The sequence below is a fragment of the Engraulis encrasicolus genome, chromosome 11 (assembly GCF_034702125.1).
Source record: "Engraulis encrasicolus isolate BLACKSEA-1 chromosome 11, IST_EnEncr_1.0, whole genome shotgun sequence".
Lineage (NCBI taxonomy): Eukaryota > Metazoa > Chordata > Actinopteri > Clupeiformes > Engraulidae > Engraulis > Engraulis encrasicolus.
The window spans coordinates 42,653,983-42,663,982 of record NC_085867.1 but is presented as its reverse complement, the minus strand read 5'-3'; the positions used below and the strand labels follow the sequence as shown (position 1 = coordinate 42,663,982).

Genomic DNA, 10,000 nt, shown 5'->3' with positions numbered 1-10,000 from the left:
CACCCAATCGTTGGCAGTTACTCAACAACAACATAGCGCAGCATAGCGTCCTCCCCCTTTCACCCCCACGTGGGGGGCGTATTCGCTTATTGGCTGTTTTCTGGGGGGGCGTTGCGATCAAAATTCTACTGCTCCAAGCACTCCACAGAGAAACACGGCCAGACTACAGTAGTGGAGCCAATCCTTTGGCGGAAGTACGTAGGATGGCTTGCGAGGCTAACAGTTACCGCATCTTTGGTGAATATGACCAAGTTTGCAAATTCATTTTTATTTGGAAAGTTATTGAATGATATAATCATTTTTGTATGGCTTAAAGCTGGCTCTGAGCAGACTGTCGTGGAGAGACCCCTCACCACTGCACATGTCCCGTTGTGCTGCTTAAGGACAGGCCTGTGAGGCACAGCTACAGCTCCTGATGTTTGATTTAGCAGATGTGTGGGAATGCACATGCCTGTATGAGTGCAGTGGAATTAACAACACATGTGTGTGCTGTGCTGTGCTGTGCTGTGCTCAAGTCATACACACAGAGACTTAGGCATGCAGCCTTGCATACAGTACATAGCACTGACGCACTCTCACTACTATGCCTTGAAATGCAGTGCAATACCCCCTAACCAACCCCCCTCTCCCTCCCCTCTCCCTCCCCTCTGCCTGCCCGGCCAAACTATCTGGACCCCTACTCCCTAGTACTCACTCCTTCCCTCTCCTCTCTCCTTCCCTCTCCTCTCTCCTTCCCTCTCCTCTCTCCTTCCCTCTCCTCTCTCCTTCCCTCCCTCTCTCCTTCCCTCTCCTCTCCTTCCCCTCCTGTTCGCTGCTTCTGAAGAGGGGAAGTTCAACCCGGAATGTGGTTCGGGGTTTTTGGCAGGATTTCGAGAGAGAGAGAGAGCGATTTCGAGAGAGACGAGAGACAGGGAGAGAGAGAGACAGAGACAGAGAGAGAGAGAGAGAGGGAGAGAGAGAAGGAATGTCAGTATAACGGAATTTGCAAGTGCTCGGGCTCGGCCTCCCCTGAAAAGCAACAAGAGGGAGGAGGAGGAGAGGAATGAAAAGACACGACAAGAAAAGGAAAACGAAGCAAGAGCGCAAAAGAGATAGCAAGTCCCAAAACACACTCTTCATGTCAACTCGACTGCATACTGATTTCCAGTTGTACGTTTTTTTCTCACTCCTTTCTATCTTTCTTTCTTTCTTTCTTTCTTTCTTTCTTTCTTTCTTTCTTTCTTTCTTTCTTTCTTCTATTCCTGTAAGATGTCCTTTTTTATTGGGGACGGCCTTTTGAATGTAGCGCTCTCTCGCCTATTTACAGGGTTTGCAGGCCACTGGAGGTCTTGTCAGGGTGACCCACAGCCCGCGGGGCCGAGGGGTTAAAGAAAGGTTAGGAGAATTAGTCTCTTTGTCTGAGCGGCCCTTATTAATACCTTCATTGTCAGGTCCTTGGCAGGCTGCAACATCTGTACTTAAAAGGCTTCTTTAAGCAGACTCCTTTGCAGGCCACCGAAGTTAAGCAAATCTCAGCATGGACCTTTTTTTTTTCTTCCAGGGACACAATAAGGGCTGCTTGGAAAAGGCCGAAAAAAAATACAGCAGTACTTTACCCTTAAAGAGATTAGATTAGATTAGATTAGATACTTTTATTGCCACTGAACACGAGACACAAAGTAATTACGACTGCCCAGTCTAGTGGAATAAGCAAAAGAGACAAAAATCATTCAGTCACACAACAGGCGCAGTCTTTTTCTCAGAAAGTGTGCTCAACTCCCAATTTTTTTTTACAAGGTCTTTGGGTGCGAGTGAACCGCAACGTTCATATTTAGTAGAAAAGCAGCACTCTTGGGTGTGATTCTTGTATTTTATTCTAGTGGGTTAGCATGTGATTCTTGTATTTTACTCTAGTGTGTTAGCATGACAGACAGATGTTTTGGCCTAAGCCTTCGTCAGCCTCGCTGAATAAGTACAGAATAAGTGAGATATCACAACAGCAACAGAGATCAAATGGATACAGTTGAGTTCCACAGGTTGCTCTGTTTTGTTCTTGTTCCAAGCGGTGCTTTTCAACTAGTGTAATGTATTATGTATAATGATATCTAATCTAATTTATTGCATCAAGAGACACAGACATTAATGATTAATAATTGATTTAGAAATAGAACATAATTGATTACAATGTTACAACATTATCTAATCTAGAGGCTCCATAAAACTAAAATAGCAGCCGTGAACAGTTTTGACAGTGATAACCTGCTAATTGTGTCTGTGATAGTCTCAACTATCAGACTTAACGTTTGGAGTTGGTGTCTGAACAATGTCTGTGAAATTATAAAGGTGAGGGAAATAGGCCTGATGAAAACTGTGTGACAAAAATGTCTAAGAACAAGCGGAAGGGCTTTCTGTTTTTCAACACCCATGGATGAATGAGTTTAGGCCATGAGTGTTGTTTACACTTTTGTAACAACACTAATAGCTTGTTTTTGTAGTTGAGACAGACAATCCAGCGTTCTATAGGCCAGCAGTGATCCGTGCTAGAGAAAGCTGGGTAAAAAAAATAATCCCTGCACACACAAATGCATGAAAGTCATCCGGAAGAACGAGTTATCCATCCATTTCTGGTTTTGGGGTTGGCATTTAGCTTTCTTCCGGAAATCATGTTTGCATGGATTTCACAACAGGATAATAATAGTTATGGCGACCTTTAAGAAATGAAATCCCCAAACAGGGCCTCTGACAGCTTTCGCTGGGGCCTGGACAAAGTCATCTGAAAGGGCCCTGTACCTAATATGTACAATGTAATGGGGACAGAAATCTGGGCCCCCTATGTCCCTGGGCCCAGGACGATATACCCCCCCCCCCCTGTCGGCGGACCTGTCCACAAATATCATGATCTTCCCAAACATCCTGATTGTAACAAATGTATTACACAAACAGTTCTCAATGCATCTCTCTGTCTCTCTGTGTGATGAGAGGGGGGCCCAGTGGTGTGGTGTGTTCCCTGGGGATCGTTTTTCTCTGAGACGTACAGTATACTCCATGTGGTCCATGTCAGCCGACCCTGAGATAAGCTCAACCCCTTAAGACATGGCCCCTGTTATAAATGATCTGTTATCAGAATGCCAATGACCAAGTCTTTGTGCATTACTAAATGTCTTGTGCACTGTCATAGTGGTTTAGTACTATGTGTAGTACAAGGAAGTACTATGTAGTACTAAACATTTTTTCAGTGATTATTACAACATGGTGGAACAACATATGTTAGGGGGCTACTGCAGGCTGGGGGGTAGGCGGGTAAAACAGCTTCTGTTGTGCTGTGGCTCCATATGTGTGCTCATCTGTGGACTGTAGCCTTCGCCCACCCACCTACCATCCACATGCTGCTGCTGCTGTTACGCTGTACCACCAGGCATCTGCAGACACAACCATAAGGAGGAGGAGGCAGGCAGACAGGCAAGCAGGCAGGCAGGCAGGCAGGCAGGCAGGCAGGCAGGCAGGCAGGCAGGCAGGCAAGCAGGTTGGCAGGCAGGCAGGCAGGTAGGCAGGGAGGGAGGCAAGCAGGGTAGGGAGGCAGGCAGGGAGGGAGGCAAGCAGGGTAGGGAGGCAGGCAGGGAGGCAGGGTGGCAGGGTAGGTAGGCAGAGAGGCAGACAGGCAGGCAGGCAGGGAGGGAGGGTAGGCAGGCAGGGAGGGAGGCAGGGTAGGGAGGCAGGCAGGGAGGGTAGGGAGGCAGGCAGACAGAGTAGGGAGGCAGGGAGGCAGGCAGGCAGGCAGGTAGGGTGGGAGGCAAGCAGGCAGGCAGGCTCAGGGTCAGGCAGGCAGGCAGGGGAGCGAGACTTCGAGGCAGGCATGGGGACAGGGAGGCAGCCAGGGACACTGGGATGCAGGCAGGGAGAGTGAGGGAGGCTTGGAGGCAGGCTGGGGGACACGGAGGCAGGCTGATACTAAGGCAGGGAGGCTTGTAGGCTGGCGTCAGACATGCAGGCAGGCTGGGAGGTAAGGAGGCAGATGGGGAGGATTGGAGGCAGGGAGGTGGGGAGGCTTGGAGGCAGGCAGGGGGGTGGGGAGGGAGGCAAGGGAGGGGTGACCTCTAAAGGAAGCAGAGAGATAGGAGGCATGCAGGCTGGGGTGGCAGGGAAGTAGGCAGTCAAGCAGTCTGGGAGGTGTGACGGAGCTCATCTTGCACCTGTTCTAGTCTAGTCTCTCGGCCCAACGGCACGAGACTGTATGAAGCTATCGGAGGGAGGTTTACCAACGTTCCACGCCAACTCTGTGCTAGTTAGCCTCCGTTACAGAGGCTTGTATGCTGGGGTCAGGCAGGTAGGCAGGCAGGGAGGTAGGCAGGCAGGGAGGAGATGTGGAGGCAAGGAAGGAGGCAGGCAGTGACGTCTCAAAGACAGGCAGGCAGGGAGAGAGTCAGGCAGGCAGGGAGGGAGAGAGGGACCAGGGGGGGGGCAGGCAAGCGAGGGATGAGCCCTAAGGGAGAGATTATGAGGGGGTGACACCTCTCTCAACATCCCTCCCAAAGCCCCCCCTTGTGAAAAATGTATCTGCGTAGCGACTGCACTGACGCGGGAAAGTGGTCGTGATGGGAAGCACCCGTTGTGAAGGAGGAGGTGGCTGATCCGTGGACTCGCTAGTGTACTTTATCTTACTTAACCTACCCTGCTTTTCACCCTCACTGTCCGAGACAAAATGTATACACATAAATTCTCTCTCTCAGGCCGGGACAAGTCTACCATTTTCCCTTCTTCTCTGTCTCTCAGTGTGTGTGTATGTGTGTGTGTGTGTGTGTGTCCGTGTGTCGTCGTGTGTCTGTGTGTGTACGTGCCAATGATTCAAGTCAGTGGTCTGTGCATACACTGTTCTCATGTGTGTGCAGGTGTGTGTGTGTGTGTGCAGGTGTGCGTGTGTGTGTGCGTGTGTGTGTGTGTGTGTGTGTGTGTGTGTGTGTGTGTGTGTGTGTGTGTGTGTGTGTGTGTGTGTGTGTGTGTGTGTGTGTGTGTGTGTGTGTGTGTGTGTGTGTGTGTGTAATGCACATGCTTGTGCATGTGTGTGAATATGTATATACTGTATATGTGTGTGCATGTCCTCCTCATGCGTTTCCTATGTGCTTCTTCTCCAGGTGGAGGAGGGCGGTAAGGCGGACCTGTTAGAGCACCCCCTGCTGGCGGGCGATGAGGTGGTCATCATCAACGATGTGGAGCTGAGCGGCTTCAGGCAGGAGGCCATCTCCCTGGTCAAGGGGTCCTACAAGACCCTCTGGCTCACCGTGCGCAGGTCAGTAGCCATCCGCTGGACAAAACAACACTGAGCGTCGGCTCCATCTTTGTGTGTTTGTGTGTGTGTGTGTGTGTGTGTGTGTGTGTGTGTGTGTGTGTGTGTGTGTGTGTGTGTGTGTGTGTGTGTGTGTCTGTGTCTGTGTGTCTGTGTGTCTGTGTGTGGAGGGGGAGGGGTCGTCTCCATCTTTGTGTGTGTGTGTGTGTGTGTGTGTGTGTGTGTGTGTGTGTGTGTGTGTGTGTGTGTGTGTGTGTGTGTGTGTGTGTGTGTGTGTGTGTGTGTGTGTGTGTGTGTGGAGGGGGAGGGCACTTGACTTCCTCGGCAAGACGGTAAAGAACGGAGAAGAAGAGTCTGATATGGGCGGTTGTGTTGGGAAATGACTCAGGTGTTATTTGAACCTGGGTCTCCATGGTCAACTATTCAATTTATGGTATGGCGTCTCCCAGCCAGCTCTAGGACAGTCATGGGTAAGCGATTAGGGCATCAGACTTGTAGCCCAAAGGTTGCCGGTTCGACTCCTGACCCGTCAGGTTGGTGGGGGGAGTAAATAACCAGTTCTCTCCCCCATCCTCCTCCATGACGTAGGTGCCCTGAGCATGGTACCGTCCCCCCACACTGCTCCCTTTCAGGCGCCATTGGAGGGCTACTCCCTTGCTTGGGTGAGGCGTAAGCGCAATTTTGTTGTGTGCAGTGTGCACTTGTGTGCTGTGGAGTGCTGTTTCACAATGACAATGGGAGTTGGAGTTTCCCAGTTGGCCTTTCACTTTCAACTTTATGTGTTGATTCACATACACATTACAAGGATTATTTGAGTTGGTTCTCTGCTGGTAATTGCTTGAAGAAGGTCAGTAGACCGAAACGTTGCATTAAACCATGCAAATGTGAACAGTGTGCGGGAGCTTTCTTTGCTTTAATGTTGGTGACCTAGGGGTTCCACTCCTACGCACCTGACCAAGGAGGTGTGCAAGAATTCTTCACTTACTAAATCTCTGCTGGTAATGCCATGTGTCAATACGTCACTGGCTTCTAGTAGTGTTGATTCCTACAAGACTCCTACAAGACCCTCTGGCTCACTGTACGCAGGTCAGTAGCAATCCGGCTGGACAAAACAAGGTCTGCAGACCTATGGATGTTATGCGCCGATTCTTTGCACCGTCCTGTACCACACCAGTTATACCTTGATGCATGTCATACTGAAATAAGTGAAATATGCTGAAATAACTAAGCGATCATCATAAGGGAGTCTTTGACTTGGATCTCTGTGAATTTAGTCTCTGTTGGTAATCTTATTGGCTTCCATTAGTGTTGATCAGAGCTCTGAATTAATTTGTCACCAGCCAAAATGACTAGTAGGTGTTAATCTTGCCAGTCAAACACCCACTCACCAATGGGTCAAAGTGGATAGTAAGTTGTTGTTTTTCTCTACAGCTACCAGCTAGACTGAAATTTCACCAACATTTGGCTGGTTAGCCCATTTTAATTTGGAGCCCTGGTGTTGGTTCCTTAACCGGTTAAAACACAGCGTTAAAAATGTGCTGTTGTCAGAATGGCAATGACCATGAGTCATGGCAGTAACCCTCTGTTTTGTCATAGTAGAGTAATACTACGGTAATTAACCTTTCAATGATTATTACAATGGGCTACAGTCTCCGAAAATATCCTCTGTGACCTCACAGTACGCAAGTCAGTAGCAGTGTGTTGGACAATAAAAGATTTATGTGCCCCATAACGAAGTAAGTAAGTGGTTGTTTCAAGGGATTCCTGGATTCCTGGCTCTCAGGAATATTCGCTAACGTCTCTCCAGCTGCAGCCTTTGTGGCTCTGGCCATCTCAGATGAGTGCTTGACCTTATAAAGATGGACAGCAGGTTTTGTCTAGCTGCTGGACTCTAGCAGCTTGTGGACATGATCTGACTACGACTCATTGAGCTGGTTGAATTGAGTCGGTTGAGTTGAATGTGGTTGGCAGAAAGAAGCACATGGCAGGGGTCGCATTCTCGGAAGCCAATGCTGTATGTATACCAGGGCTTGACATTAACTTTTTCGCTTGCCGACCACTGTGGCTAGTGGTTTTCCCGAGTTACTAGCTATTCTTAGTACTAGCCACAAATTTGATTAAAAAAAAAAAAAACATTATCATGACGCTGCACATCTAACCTCAGAAGATGAGGTGCTTAAAGAAAGAAGATGAGTGCATGGGTTTCTACATGGAAATACAAAAAGCAAATAGAAACTGAGTAACTGAGCTTTTCTTGAACTTAAATACAAACAATTGATACACAAGGGGCAAAATGCAGAATATACGCTATTCTGATATGTCATACCATAAGCTACCTGCCAAATTGGCAAGTGACACTGAAATTGTTACCAGCCACAGCCAAGTTTTACCAGCATATGGCCGGTTGGCAGGTGCCAGTGTCAAGCCCTGATGTATACGTCTGTCCGTTGCTTCCAGCAGCCAACAGGGCCGGTTTTAACTATAGGCTGACTAGGCAATTGCCAAGGGCCCGACCAAAAAGGGGGGGGGGGCACCACTCAGCCCACAATAGAAAATACCAGCAAAAATAATTAAAAGGGGTCCCCATATCTATATTTAGACTAGGGCCTCGAAATTGGTAGAACCACTGCTGGCTTCCAGGGAAAAGTCTTTGCACTAATGGAAGGCGTGACTGTGACAGGAACACTGATCTAGGTCTGGCATTACACTATGCCAACAAATTATCAGGCATAATTTCCTCTTATTGTTTACTACTGTCAATATGCCCTGCCATTACCAGTTTGACACGTTGTTGATTATAACCTAATATCTTTGAGGGCAAAGAATCATCAGGCATAACTTCCTCTCATTGTTCAATGCTGGCAATACGCCCTGCTATTGCGGTTATAGGCTTTGATATTATAACCTAATATCTTTGAGGAAAAAGACTACAGCTCTAACATTTCCAACATGCCCGCTCTATGGTGTTTGCTATTTGATACTTTGGCGGGAACCAAACCAACAATGTCAGCAATGTGTGTATGTCAAACAATGACATGAGCGTCAAGGAGCAGCTTGGAGTCCCGCTCGATTAAAGATGTCTTCAGCTTATCATTATGACCAACATTCATTTTAAAATTCCCAACCATTAGTAAAAAGAAAGAACATTACAGTTTCTTTCAATTGCTAACAAGCACTTACCTGTAGGATACTTTTCTTAAAGGGATACTGTGCAGGAAATGGTCAAAAAAGGTACTGCAACTATGCTGCTCATTGAAACTAGGCTCCCTATTGCCAAATTTGATCTTTACATGAAAGTTTACTAAGTAATAAACAAATATTAACTAGTATGGTCCAATTACAGTCATTTGTGCAGCTTAAAATGGCGGACCATGGAGAAGATCCCCCTTTTCATGTATGAAAAGTGCAATTTTTCCAGTCATAATGAATATTTAGAATTTGATGGTGGTGGTAAGTATTCATGAAAAATGTAACATTAGTGAGTGGGAAGCATGAATTCTGAAAATGAACAACTAAAAATCTCACACAGTGTCCCTTTAAGATACTTTTAACACAGACTGACTCCTACCAAACACAGTTGGCCAAACAAAGCTTGTCAGCGATTGAAAAAAATGGCAAGTAGTAAGTATGTGTATTTTCCCCCAAATATTCCTTTCACAAGAATCTGAAAAAAGAGGAGACATGGAGAAACATGCTATGATAGATATTTGCACACTTGAAACCCTTTCTTTGAATTTATTCCTTTGCCAAACGTATACATACTCTCCCTATTTCTCTGTTTGTCTCTCTCTCTCATGTATGCATGCATATTCGTGTGTGTGTGTGTGTGTGTGTGTGTGTGTGTGTGTGTGTGTGTGTGTGTGTGTGTGTGTGTGTGTGTGTGTGTGTGTGTGTGTGTGTGTGTGTGTGTGTGTGTGTGTGTGTGTGTGTGTGTGTGTGTGTGTGTGTCTGTGTCTGTGTCTGTGTCTGTGTGTGTCAGGGGCAGTAAAAATAGGGGAGAGCGTGCAGCACACACCCACACTACTACACCCACACAACACACAAAGTCATAACATAAACAAATGAAAAACACAACAGCCACACGAAAAGAATCAGAGTGTGACTTTGTTTGGCTGGCATAGATTAGATCAGTGCTGATGGCAACAGGTGTGTGTACCTGCTGGCACTTATCAGCACTGGCCTCTAGGGGGCGAACTTTATGAGATGAAACAAATACACAGGGCTGATAGTATTCAGGCTCCATGCCTGATTTCAGGCTTGACAGAGTTTGCAAAAATAAAAACATTGATAGTAATTAGCCATTAGGTTATTCTTATCTCAGAAAGTGTTGCAAGTTCAGAGTTTTCTTCTACTATCAGGCTTGAATAATGGTCATACACAGGCTAACAAATGTTTGAATATGACGTTACGTCACTATGCAGTATCTTGTCGTCGTCGTTAGAGCAGGGGAAAAAGTTGAGGCTCAGGATTTGTTTTCACTATCACCCCTGAATACATGCGTGGACCAAAAGGCACCAGGAGAGGAAGAGCAAGTCAGTCAGTGTGTCAGACAAGACAACAAGAAACCCAGCAGTTGCACTTTCAGCTTGGCTAACGGTCACGGTAACGGGCAGCATGTTTTTATGGATGAACTGGTTATCATTCAGGTGTCAGGTGTCCGGACTCCAGTCGCCGTGCTGGCTTCTCTTCCTTTCTCTTCCCCTTCTCTTCTCCTTCTCTTTCTCTTCCCCTTCCGTTGTC

General features: G+C 47.2%; 1 protein-coding gene across 1 annotated transcript in view; it reads left to right on the top strand.

Moving 5' to 3' along the window:
• shroom3 (shroom family member 3) overlaps positions 1-10,000 on the top strand; it is a 105,799-nt gene that overhangs the window by 7,912 nt on the left and 87,887 nt on the right. The window contains exon 2 of the mRNA XM_063210685.1: positions 5,109-5,263. Coding sequence (XP_063066755.1) covers positions 5,109-5,263 — 155 coding nt within the window. The remainder of the gene's footprint in view (positions 1-5,108; positions 5,264-10,000) is intronic.